Raw genomic sequence first — 13,718 nt, forward strand, 5'->3', positions numbered from 1 at the left:
TAGGGTAGGTAGGGTATAGGGTAGGTTAGGGTAGGTAGGGTAGGGTAGGTAGGGTAGGTAGGGTAGGTAGGGTAGGTAGGGTAGGTAGGGTAGGTAGGGTATAGGGTAGGTTAGGGTAGGTAGGGTAAGTTAGGTGGGGTAGGTAGGGTAGGTAGGGTAAGTTAGGTGGGGTAGGTAGGGTAGGTAGGGTAAGTTAGGTAGGGTAGGTAGGGTAGGTAGGGTAGGTAGGGTAAGTTAGGTAGGGTAGGTAGGGTATAGGGTAGGTAGGGTAGGATAGCTGGGTTAGCGTAGGTAGGGTAGGATAGGTGGGTTAGCGTAGGATAGTAGGGTACTCGAGTAGCTAGAGGGAAAGGTGTATGGGAGGGTACATACGAAGGAGCGATAGGAGGGGATATCCGTAGTCAGTACCACTCATCAGTACTACCACTAGTTACCACCACTACCACCACTACAACTACCACCACTACCACTACCACCACTCACCACCACCACTAGTTACCACTACTCACCACCACTACCACTACCACCACTACCACTACCACCACTACCACTACCACCACCACTACTCACCACCACTACCACCACTACCACTACCACCACTACCACTACCACCACCACTACTCACCACCACTACCACTAAGTTACAACTAACTGCCACTACTCACCACCACCACCACCACCACCACCACCACTAACTACCACTACCACCACCACTAGTTACCACCACTACCACCACTACCACTACCACCACCACCACTACCACTACCACCACGGCAGACACCCTTCTATAATTCACATCTCATCATTCACATCTCATCATTCACATCTCATCATTCACATCTCATCATTCACATCTCATCATTCACATCTCATCATTCACATCTCATCATTCATACCCACTATCCACAAACACGCTGGATATTCTGGCCTGCTTTAAAAACACACAACCGCCGAACCCACCCAACCCGCTTCGCTACCAAACCAACTGACTGGGGGGTGGCCCTTGGAGCTCCAACGCCAACGCCAACTCCAACACCAACGCCAACGCCAACGCCAACGCAACGCCAACGCCAACTCCAACGCCAACGCCAACGCCAACGCCAACGCCATCCCAACGTCACACTGGCCCTACTATCCTACCTACTGAACCATACTATCTATACTACTTACTACCTCTCTCCTCCCCTTCGCTCGCTATCAATCGATAACGAAGCCCACCATGACCACCACCAACAGAGATGTCCGCAACCACTTTCTCTTCGAGATCGCCACCGAGGTTGCCAATCGAGGCATGGCCACTCCCTCGCTCTCTCGGGCAGCTTCACATACTAATGAATCCTAGTCGGCGGTATCTACTCGGTCCTCAAATCCAAAGCCCCCGTCACCACCGCCGAGTATGGCGACCGCTACACCCTGATCGGTCCGCTGAACAGGCAGTCGGTGAGCACTCCCCCGAGCTCCCGCAACCCAATTCATTGTGTGGGGGGATTGTAGCTAACAGATGCAGGCCGCCGTCGAGGTCGAGGCGCTGACGCCCACGAACCCCCAGCTCGCTGCCACCATCGCTGCTATGGAGGAGCGTGGCATCAGCATTGTCTATGGGCGGTGGTTGATTGAGGGTGCCCCCCGCGTCCTGCTGATCGATACGAAGACCGCATACAAGTTCCTGGACGAGTGGAAGGCGGACCTGTGGAACACGGCGAGCATCCCGTCGCCGCCAGGTGACGACGAGACCAACGAGGCGGTGGTCTTTGGATACCTCGTCGCCTGGTTCCTGGGAGAGGTGAGGATAGCTGGCTGCACTCTCTGCGGACATTCACACTGACACCACCCCAGTTCGTCGCCCACGAGAAGGAAAGGGCCGTCGTCGCCCACTTCCACGAGTGGCTCTCCGGTGTCGCCCTCCCCCTCTGCAAGAAGCGCCGCATCGACGTGACGACCATCTTCACGACCCACGCAACGCTCCTCGGCCGCTACCTCTGCGCCGGCTCCGTCGACTTCTACAACAACCTGCAGTACTTCGACGTCGACGCCGAGGCCGGCAAGCGCGGCATCTACCACCGCTACTGCATCGAGCGCGCCGCCACGCACTCCTGCGACGTCTTCACGACCGTCTCGCACATCACCGCCTACGAGAGCGAGCACCTCCTCAAGCGCAAGCCCGACGGCGTGCTGCCCAACGGGCTCAACGTCACGAAATTCAGCGCCATGCACGAGTTCCAGAACCTGCACCAGCAGTCCAAGGAGAAGATCCACGACTTCGTGCGCGGGCATTTCTATGGGCACAATGATTTCGACCCGGATAACACCTTGTACTTCTTCACCGCCGGCCGCTACGAGTACAGGAATAAGGGCTGCGACATGTTCATCGAGTCTCTCGCGCGCCTGAACCACCGCCTTAAGGCCTCGGGATCGAAAATGACAGTCGTAGCTTTCATCATCATGCCCGCACAGACCCAATCCCTCACCGTCGAGGCCCTCAAGGGACAGGCGGTCATCAAATCCCTCCGCGACACCGTCGACGTCATCGAGCGCGGCGTCGGCAAGCGCATCTTCGAGCGCGCACTGAAGTGGCACGACGGCGACCCAATGCCGGATTCCAAGGACCTCATCACGGCACAAGACCGCATCCTCCTCCGCCGCCGCTTGTTCGCGATGAAGCGCCATGGTTTGCCGCCGATTGTGACGCATAATATGGCGAATGATGCCGAGGATCCGATTCTGAACCAGATCCGTCGCGTGCAGCTGTTCAACCACCCCTCGGACCGCGTTAAGATCGTGTTCCACCCCGAGTTCCTCAACTCCGCTAACCCGGTGCTGCCGCTCGACTACGACGAGTTCGTGCGCGGAACGCACCTGGGTGTTTTCCCATCCTACTACGAGCCGTGGGGCTACACACCCGCGGAATGCACGGTCATGGGCGTCCCATCCATCACCACCAACCTCTCGGGCTTCGGCTGCTACATGGAAGAGCTCATCGAGAACTCCACCGACTACGGCATCTACATTGTCGACCGCCGCACCAAAGGCGTCGACGACTCCGTCAACCAGCTCACCCACTTCATGGCCGAATTCGCCGCCAAATCCCGCCGCCAGCGCATCAACCAACGTAACCGAACCGAGCGCCTGAGCGATCTGCTGGATTGGAAGAGGATGGGGATGGAGTACGTCAAGGCGCGCCAGCTTGCGCTGCGTAGAGCGTACCCGGCCAGCTTTGAGGGCGAGGAGGGCGAGGGGGATGTCTTTGCGGGGAGTGACGTGAAGATCTCGCGCCCGTTTTCGGTGCCGGGGAGTCCGAGGGATCGGTCGGGGGTGATGACGCCGGGGGATTTTGGGAGTCTGCAGGAGGGGAGGGAGGGGTTGAGTACGGAGGATTATATTGCGTGGAAGTTGCCGTGAGTCTTTTTTCCCCCTCCATTTCTTACCCTTTTGCCTGTTCTTCCTTCCGTTCCCCCTTTTTTTGGGGGCAGGGGAGGGAGGTTTGGGGGGGGGGGTTATGTGGTGTGTGGATGAATGAAAGCTAACGAAATAACCAGAGAAGAGGAAGACCCAGATGAGTACCCATTCCCCCTCACCCTCCGCAACCGCCGCCCATCGGGAAGCGCACTCGACCCCATGAGTGGGGGACCCACCAGCCCTGCGGAGCTGGGGAAGGAGAACGGGGAGGGTAAGGCGAAGGCGCAGGCGTCGTCGTAGACGAAACCGTTTGATGGAGTCGTCGATGAAGCCGTAGACGAGGAACCGGCTTGCCTTGGCTCGTCTGCTGGGTGATATATATATATATTTTTTTGGTGCAAGTTGAAGAGGAGGCTGGAGGAGGTAATTAAGACGAGGAGGAGGAGATTTCAAAAATGTTTTGCATGAGGACAGAAAGGGGGGGGGTGCGTGGTTGAGCTTGTTGGTGGATGACGGGGGGTGGCATTTGTGCGCGCGCTGAGCTTCTGAGTGACTGGGAGGGGGGGAAGGGAGGAAGCTTTTTTTTTTTTGTATAAACATGAAGACGCATTTATGGCATTGCATGCATGCATGGATATTAATCCGGTCCTGACATCTGTTTCTACTGAGCGTGTGTGTAAAATATGTGATCGCAGAGGACAAGCCAGTCCACCCACCCGTCCGTCCGAGTCCTAAATCCCAGACAGACTAAAACAACACCCGCCGTATCATACCACTATACTTGTCTCATATAAAATTTATATGGGGGGGTATATCGCCGCCGAGGTGTCTGACCTGCCATCCTAGGAGAAACGTATTTGTAGTACCCTAGTAAAAGCGCGACTACGTCATCACCCATTGACTGACGCGAGACCAGGCACACATGTGTGGGACGGTGGGATGGGGGGGCAGGCAAGCGCCTTCATTAGAGCAATTTAGCAACTGAATTACTAGTACTGTCGCACTTTAGCGTGTGACAGTAACCAGGGTCCCTGCCCCTCTATTCCCAAATCAGCGCTAGGCTCTCTAGGCTAAGAAATTGCCATATAGTAGAGTCCTACTAAGCCGATGGAATCTAGCCACTAGTTTGATATCGGCTTAATGAATATATCGCGCAACTGAATGCCTATATAATCCAACTATCTAGACTGCTTTGAACTCTGCCATTAACAGTCTGCTAAGCAGCCTATATTGAAGGTATAGGCTGCTCTAAGGTTGCTTCTTCTTCTTCTTAAATTTAAGCATCATTATATTAACTTAGATGACTTGATATAATATCTTGTAAAATCTCCTCCTCTGTTAGTGCCTCAGTATCATTGTTCTAGGCCTGTGTTTCCTCATTAGGATTTAAGAAATTGTGTAATGCCATTGCATCTTGTATATTTCCAGCTCTTGTAACGTTGTTATATAATTCGGATAGATTTGGAGGATTCATTGTGTCACACTGACATTCATTGCACTCAGTTTGCTATCAAACTCAAGAGCAAACTTAGAAATCTCCTCCTCAAACCTACAAGTCACCATACATATCTTGGCTTATCACACCAACAACAAGAGCAATACCACTCAATGATTGCTGCAAACTCTTCTACTACATCTGTTTATGCTACATACATCATGGCATATCATTTGGACACTCATTGAACAAGTTATTAAGAAAATCTCCTCCTTAAGGGGGTGGGCCAATACTACCACATGGCATATCTCTACCAACTAGAGGCCTAGGAACATGAACGATAGCTTTAGAAGCTTCTACAACCCTCTATGATTCATTACATGTCATCGCTCCTTAGTTACCCACAAGATTGGTTAAGTTATGACATAATTTGTCTATAGGTACTCTGACCTTGGACCTCCTTTTCACTTCCTATAGGCTAGAACCCAAGAGATGGTTCTATGGGATTCTCTTACATTCACTACATGATTAGCAAGCTAGTTGTGGGTCGCACTTGATTTCTAATACATTTACCAAGCCTGGTTAGTCATGGAAAGTCATGGAAAATGAGAGAACTACACTCCTTTGGCATAAATAGGATTGCCCTTTCCTTAAGAAAGGGCAAGCAGACAATACAGTAAATCGACTATGACATACTTCCACGTCTTTTACAAGCTTTCAAGCATTGATCTTGTTATTCTTTGTTTCTGAAAAGTCAGTGAGTCAGTGAGTGTAATTGTAAGGATGCCTGTCCCTCAGTGACGGAAAGGATCTGAGTCGGGCAGGTTACGGTCACATGATGAGGGTGAAGGCAGGTTAGCCGAGTCGGACCCGTTTAGGGTACTTAAGGAGATTGATCCAACGGGGGTTCCTCTCTTCATCTTTTTTGTATCCTTCGTAGTAGACCTATAGGATAGCATCCGTTTAGCCTCCGACTTGCACTCTCATATGCTATTACTGTGAGCTGGGTGCCCTGTGTCCCTACATTATACAAAAAAGATCATGCCTGCCGGGGACGGCCGTACTTAAATAATATCCCACACCGGAACGACTCAGGAGAACTACCGTTACACCATCGACTGCGACTCGGTGACGTTTCGGAGGAGAGACCTGACGACTTCAAATAGCCGTGATTCCAGAGATCTCACGGACAGCCAGTGGATCAGGGTTTGATTCTTCAGAACAAGCTGGTAAAGTCGCCGACGCGTTGGCGCCAAATAGGATACGAGATCCTTAAGAACCCCCTCCTAGCACAGAGGAAATTGTGGACAAGAGCGTTGATAGCTACGAGCTACCGGAAGTCAAGCTCTTTCATATCAGTACCGATACACACCCAAGGCAATATGTCGAAAAAGCTGACATCAAACATACCCCAAGACAACGACGGTCAACTGCCCAGAATGACTACCAGACAAACCACCACTGCAGCTATGACCGCTGTGCCATCTGAAGACATCCCGAGTCGAATGGCCCACCTTGAAGCACAGATACAGGAGGTCAAGGATCTACTAGTTATCCTGTCGGCATCCCAGACCAGAATCCCGTCCACACCGCCGGTGGACGCCCCCATACCCACAGTAGAAGTTACGGAGCAACGAACGCCTCGTACACGAAACACCCCCGAGACAGTTCAATTGCCGCCTCTTCGGAACACTCGTTCTCCCTCGATTCCAGGGTCATCACGAATGCACACCGAGGACCCTCCGAATCGCTATAAGAAATCAACCATCTCTGAGAAAATCCTTCCTCTCAGCGATGGGGTAGAACATACCTTCTTACAATGGAGCGCTTCGATTCGGGATCGACTCGTAGTCAATGAGGACCACTACCTTACCGACGTCTCGAGAAGCGTTGATATGGGGAACTACGACCGGCCTGGCGAAGACCTACCTAAAGCCCCAATACCTGTCCGCTACGCATGGGTTCCGCAGTGCTGAGGAGATGATGGATCTACTAGGTTCATACTACCTCACAGGCAACGAGACGGAACAGGCCAGGAACCTCTTCGACGACCTGCAAATGGGAGAGAAAGGGCATGCTAGCAAAACCTTCCCAGAGTTCAAGGCTCGTTTCCAAAGTGCAGCTATCACAGGACAAGTCTCCGAGTTGGAATGGTTTCGGTACATGTGGAACAAGTTGACTCCCCAATTCTGCAGCCGCGTCGCGATCATCAAAAACCAATGGAATGGAGACTACCAGACCATGGTATGAGAACTTACTGCCTTTGATCAGGAACGGCGCCGGAACAACGAATTGAATCCGCTACCCGCTCTCGCAAGGACGTCCACACGTACCACGGACACGACAAGGCGTCAGCGTCGAAGCTGACTCGAGCCACATCCGCTCTGTTCACCCGAACCGTGTTCCTCCCCAAGCCAGCCATACCGGAACGTGTGAGAACCGCAGTCCCTGCGTCCTCAGGAAACTGTTTCAAGTGTGGCAAGCCTGGCCATTTCCAGGACAAATGCCCCCTTAATGCTACTATCAAGGAAATTGACCGTAACGACCCCGAGGCAGAAGAACAATGGGAAGAAGCCATGGAACTTCAATCAGATGCGTCCCTCGAGGAAAATGATGAGGCCTAGGAGAAGGCTCCTTCCTAGGTCTATGCAAATGTGACCTGCGAGGACTAGACTTACGAGAACTCCTGGGAGGCACCCAGTTCTTAGTCGACACGACCCTGAGTATGAATGGACTCGGGGTGCAAACGAAGTCCCTAGCAGACACAGGAGCAAATGGCTACCTCGTCATTAACAAGCCTTTCGCAATACGACTGTCGAAAGCGCTTCAGAGCCCCATACAGAAACTACCCTACTCTGTACCCATACGTGGATTTCAGCGCAAAATCCAAGGCCACGTATCGGAGTATATTCGGTTACACTTAACAGTCGAAGGACGCTGAATATATAACTGCCCCTTTGTACTCCTGGACCTCGGAGCACAAGATGTGATAATTGGGAAGAAGCTTTTCAGCCGCTTCCGAATACTACTCGACTCTGCAAAGAGCCGGTTAGTATGGCCAAAGGAGTACCCGCTGACTCCTAGCTGGAGCAAGGAGATCACCTTGCCCTACCACTCACGCGAAACGTCCATTAAATATCCTGCATACCAGTCGGATGCGAATCGCCGGGATTCCGCAATCCACCGCGAAGACAGACGCCGCGCAGGCGGACGCTCGATGGAAATGAAAGTGATAATTTCTGACTACGAAGAGATCACTGATACACCATCGAACCCACTACGAAACCAGGAGGTTTCTCCCCCACCGCAGAAAACCCTAGTACATAGGTTTACGCCCATGCTCATCCAACAGAAACTCCCGCCTATGCACCAAAGCTATGCTGATGTCTTTTCGAAGTTGGAATCAGGTCGGATCCCTCCACACCGCATATACGCCATAAGATACAGCTCGAAGCTCCTTTACCAAATGCCTTCTCCCCGCTATACCAACAAGGCACTGAAGAGCTTAAGGCTACCAAGCAATACCTGCTGGAAAACCTGGAAAAGGGATTTATCGTCAACAGCAACAGCCCCTTTGCATCCCCTATCCTATTCGTAAAGAAAGCGGATGGCAAATTAAGATTTTGCATCGATTACCGGAAGTTAAATGGTTTCACCCGGAACGATCCCTACCCCATTCTGCATATCGACGAACTACTAGGACGGGTGTCGAAAGCCAAAATCTTCACGAAGCTAGATATTAGGCAGGCCTTCCATCGTATACGAATGCACCCCGACTCAGAAGAGTACACTACCTTTCAGACTCGCTATGGAACCTACAAATGCAAAGTGTTACCGTTTGGCCTGACGAACGGTCCCGCAACCTATCAGCGGTATATGAACGAATGCAATATTTGGACGACTTCTGTACTGCCTACCTAGACGACATCCTAATCTATTCCGAGTACCCTACGGAACACGTAGGCCATGTGCATAAGGTCCTACAGCATCTCCGAGAAGCTGGACTTCAAGCCGATATAAAGAAATGTGAATTCAACGTTACCTGGACGAAGTACTTAGGATATATCCTTACTACTTCTGGTGTTGAAGTGGACCCTGACAAGATCGAGCCCCTTCACAACTGGATCCGACCGACTACTGTTACAGGTGTGAAGTCCTACCTAGGCTTTTGTGGCTTCTACTGGCAATTCATTCGAGATTTCGGCAAAATAGCAAAGCCCCTCACAACTATTACTAGTCCATCGGAGCCATTCCGGTGGACAGACGAATGTGAGGATGCATTTGAGGAATTGCGACGACAACTTTTAGCGGTACAGGCACTTCACCACTTCAACCCCGAATTGCCTACGAAGCTGGAGACCGACTCCTCTGTGTAATGGTGGGTGCACCAGATGTGAGAATCTAGCCACCCAAGGAAGGGATGAATTTACTAAGACAACACACTGTCTTAGGAAAAAGAGCCAAAGGGTCGTAGCTTAGACTATTCCACAACGCAGCAATCAGGTGTGTGATGTAGTGAAGTGGTTCAGACAAGTTGCAACAAATGTTGAGTCTGGGAACTCAGGGGTAAGTCAGAGGTTAACACCTCACTGACTTTTCAGAAACAAGGAGTAACAAGATGAATGCTTGGAAGCTTGGAAAAGACGTGGAAGTATGTGATAGTCGATTTACTGTATTGTCCGCTTGCCCTTTCTTAAGGAAAGGGCAATCCTATTTATGCTAAAGGAATGTAGTTCTCTCATTTTCCAAGACTTTCCATGACTTACCAGGCTTGGTAACTGTAGTCGACGTAAGAGAATCCCATAGAACCATCTCTTAGGTTCGTAGCCTATAGGAAGTAAAAGGAGGTCCAAGGTCAGAGTACCCCTATAGACAAATTATGTCATAGACAAATTATGTCATAACATAACCAATCTTGTGGGTAACTAAAGAGCGATGACATGTAATGAATCATAGAGGTTCGTAGGAGCTTTTAGAGCTATCGTTCATTCTCCTAGGCCTCTAGTTGGTAGAGATATGTCATGTGGTAGTATGAGTGATTTCATGTAATGAATCATAGAGGGTTGTAGAGATATGCTATGTGGTAATATCGGCCCAGTAACTAAGGAGCGATGACGTGTAATGAATCATAGATGGTTGTAGCAATCATTGAGTAGTATTGCTCTTGTTGTTGGTGTGATAAGCCAAAATATGTATAGTGACTTGTAGGTTTGAGGAGGAGATTTCCAAGTTTGCTCTTGAGTTTGATAGCAAACTGAGTGCAACGAATGTCAGTATGACAGCTAGGTCCAAGCTGCTTACACCCCCGTATCAGCGCCGAACTAGCAGAGAGCTATGTGGCGTCCATTAACCTGATAGACACCCCCAAGGCACAGGTGCCCTTCAATTTAATAGAGGCGCTATGTGTGGACAATCGGAAGTCGTTCACCGAGACTCGCGCAAAACAACCCCTACCGGACGGATTCGCGATGAACGACCAGCTCCTCCTGTACAAAGGCCGCCTATGTGTGAATCGCCACACTGACCTATGTACGAAACTGATCCGAGAAGCGCACGATCAAGTGTCGTCAGCACATCCAAGTGGCAGGAAAACCTACCAATTGCTCGCTCCAAAGTATCATTGGGTCAGGATGGAAGTGGACTGTTTGCGGTATGTACGAAACTGCATGACATGCCGGCTTTCTCACACCAATGTCACTAAGCAACAAGGATTCCTACACCCACTACCCGTACCCGAATATCCTATGCAACACCTCACCATGGACTTCAAGGAGTTTCCAAGGGACAAGCATGGATACGATAGCATCTTAGTGTTTATGGACTGACTAGGTAAGAGTTCGGTGACCATACCTTGCTACAAAACCACAACTGCCCGGCAGATGGCGCAATTGTTCATCAAATGGATATACTGATTCGGACACACTCCGGAGTCGATTGTAAGCAACCGCGGACCCCAATTCGTATCATCCTTTTGGCAGGAGTTCTGTCGAATTATTGGCATTAAGATTAAGCTGTCGACTGCCTATCATAAGCAGACCGACGGGCAGACGGAAATCATGAACCGATACATCGATCAGAGACTGAGGCCTTTCATATCCCATTATCAGGATAACTGGACCAACTCATCCCCATAATGGACCGCGTGCAAATGACACCCCCCCACGCATCCATTGGCATGACCCCCTACCGACTCAAGTACGGAACCGATCCGCGTACGAGTTGGGATTGGAACACTCCGAAAAGCACCAACCCCCGGGAGACCCTAAACCGAGAGGAAGCCAAGGTGGTTGCAGACCGAATGCATACCGTATGGGTCCACGCAAAGGAAAACATGGCAAAGGCACAAGAGGAAATATCTAAGCACGCGAATCGACGCCGAAGGGCCATCGACTGGGACGTAGGAGATAGAGTGTACCTATCGACTAAAAATTTGAAAAACTCTTGTCCTAGCTGCAAGTTGGGCCAACAATGGGTTAGACCATATACGGTGTTGGAATGGATTGGGCATGCATTTCGATTGGAACTACCTACCGGTTCTCAAATACACAATGTGTTCTCACCAGACGTCCTCATGAAGGACCCGAACAACCCCCTACCTGGTCAGGATCCGCCTGAGCCTAGCAGCAAAGTGATAGATGGCGTAGAGGAATGGGAAGTGGAAAAGATCCTCACCGTAAGGCTCCGCCGGAAGCAACTACAATACCGGGTTAGTTGGGTCGGATACAATCCGGACCCGGAGTGGTACCCAGCGTCAAACTTCACGAACTCTCCCCATAAACTCAGAGAGTTTTCATATGGAATACCCAGATTTACCAGGACCACCTCAAGAACTACTCGGAGGGGTTACGGCAGGGGAGACGGGAAAGGAACAAAACTACGATCACGGAGGAAAAGACAAAGCGGAAGAAACAGAGTCGTTACTGTCTGCGACTCTAAGCTAAAATACCCTCCGATCCAGGGCGCACTCACCACCACTGTAACCCTTGCAGGAGCCACCCTTCCCAAACGTCTCACCGGCGTCGCAACAAGCGGCTACCACCATGAGAGACGAAGGGTCGAAGTGACCCCACGCGAAGGGCCAGGCCTGAGTCCCCTCCGACACAGGGTCTTCCCCCACCTAGGCCCCGTAGGCCGCCCCAACTTCGCCATCCTCCCCCTCCCTCCTTCAATCACCCCGAGTCAGAGCGACCACGGGAGCGGCAGCGGTGGGCAGTTTGCCCACAGCAGCCACCAACTCCCCCAAGAGAGCAGGAACGCTCTCCTGTTCCGTCTGGAGACGGCGCAGCGACGACCGAATTTGCTGCCCAGAGTCAGCATCGAAACCACACCGAGTCACAAGGGGAAGGGGGTCTACTCACGGCCAGCCCCAACTTGAGGGCAGCCCGAGTGGCGCGTGCCTCCTCGTAGAGGTCACGCTCTGGGCGGCCAGGAGGGCCACCCGATTGGTCTCGGTGGCGGCGGCGACGACGTCGGCGGGGATGAGGGGGGTGGCCTCTTCCCCAAGGAACCAGGGCAGCTTTCACCAAAGTCAGCAACAGCCAACCAAACCAAACACCGAACCCCACAAGAAAACCTACCGGGACGCAAGGTGAGTGCTGCGACGTGCAGTACCCACACTTTGAACTGGTCGGGGACCAGACGCAGTCATGGGACTGAATCTCACGGGCTTTGGCCTGAAGGCAGTGCAGACAGAGCACGCGGAAGGCGACAGTAAGGGCCCCGGAGGGGGTGGGAACCAGCATCTTCAAATTTGGAATCTGTGATTCCGTCAGCCCAGCACAAGTTATCAACACGCCAACGTGCTCTCATCACCTACTCGTTCGTGTGGATTGGAGTTATACTATCCAATCTATCAGTATTATAATGGCTTACAACAATAAACTCCGAATCGGGCTAGCGCAGCCACTTCTTCTTTCACGTTTACGAAAATTCTACTCAAACGTGTAGCGGACACCTTCCGGTACTGTTTCGGACCTCAAGAACGAACGTGAGATCGAACAAAAGCGAGCTCCAGTTTCGCATGCCAAACGGACCCTAACGCGATACCACCTCGGGATGACTACTGTGGCAAACAAAGCACCTTCCCGACAAACGAAGTTGTTCCAGACGCAATTACCAGCCAACATTCTGATAACAAAGAACGCTCCGTTCACGGATACTATTCGGAGACGTTGCGGACATGATACTAGCCGCGTGCCTTGCAGACAAAGCACTCTCTCAGGAGGGGGGTAGTGTGAGGATGCCTGTCCCTCAGTGACGGAAAGGATCTGAGTCGGGCAGGTTACGGTCACATGATGAGGGTGAAGGAAGGTTAGCCGAGTCGGGCTAACCAGGCTTGGTAACTGTAGTCGACGTAAGAGAATCCCATAGAACCATCTCCTAGGTTCCTAGCCTATAGGAAGTGAAAGGGGGTCCAAGGTCAGAGTACCCCTATAGACAAATTATGTCATAACTTAACCAATCTTGTGGGTAACTAAGGAGCGATGATGTGTAATGAATCATAGAGGGTTGTAGAAGCTTTTGGAGCTATCGTTCATGTTCCTAGGCCTCTAGTTGATAGAGATATGTCATGTGTAGTATTAGCCCAGTAACTAAGGAGTGATGTCATGTAATGAATCATAGAGGGTTGTAGAGATATGCTATGTCATATCGGCCCAGTAACTAAGGAGCAATGACGTGTAATGAATCATAGAGGGTTGTAGCAATCGTTGAGTAGTATTGCTCTTGTTGTTGGTGTGACAAGCCAAAATATGTATAGTGACTTGTAGGTTTGAGGAGGAGATTTCTAAGTTTGCTCTTGAGTTTGATAGCAAACTGAGTGCAACGAATGTCAGTATGACACACAGGAACACAAGGATATGATACAAAGCATGAAAGATATTTGGGA

At 51.2% G+C, this 13,718-nt stretch overlaps 1 protein-coding gene across 1 annotated transcript; it reads left to right on the forward strand.

Moving 5' to 3' along the window:
* Positions 1 to 1,074: 1,074 nt before the first annotated feature.
* GSY1 (glycogen synthase) lies at positions 1,075 to 3,886 on the forward strand. Its single transcript, XM_024472382.1, has 5 exons — positions 1,075 to 1,289; positions 1,343 to 1,440; positions 1,508 to 1,783; positions 1,837 to 3,395; positions 3,537 to 3,886. The coding sequence occupies exons 1-5, from the start codon at positions 1,220 to 1,222 to the stop codon at positions 3,694 to 3,696; spliced, it is 2,163 nt and encodes a 720-aa protein (XP_024319974.1). The 5' UTR covers positions 1,075 to 1,219; the 3' UTR covers positions 3,697 to 3,886.
* The last annotated feature ends 9,832 nt before the right edge of the window (positions 3,887 to 13,718 follow it).

This window comes from Pseudogymnoascus destructans, assembly GCF_001641265.1.
Source record: "Pseudogymnoascus destructans isolate 20631-21 unplaced genomic scaffold scaffold_32, whole genome shotgun sequence".
Taxonomy (NCBI): domain Eukaryota; kingdom Fungi; phylum Ascomycota; class Leotiomycetes; order Thelebolales; family Thelebolaceae; genus Pseudogymnoascus; species Pseudogymnoascus destructans.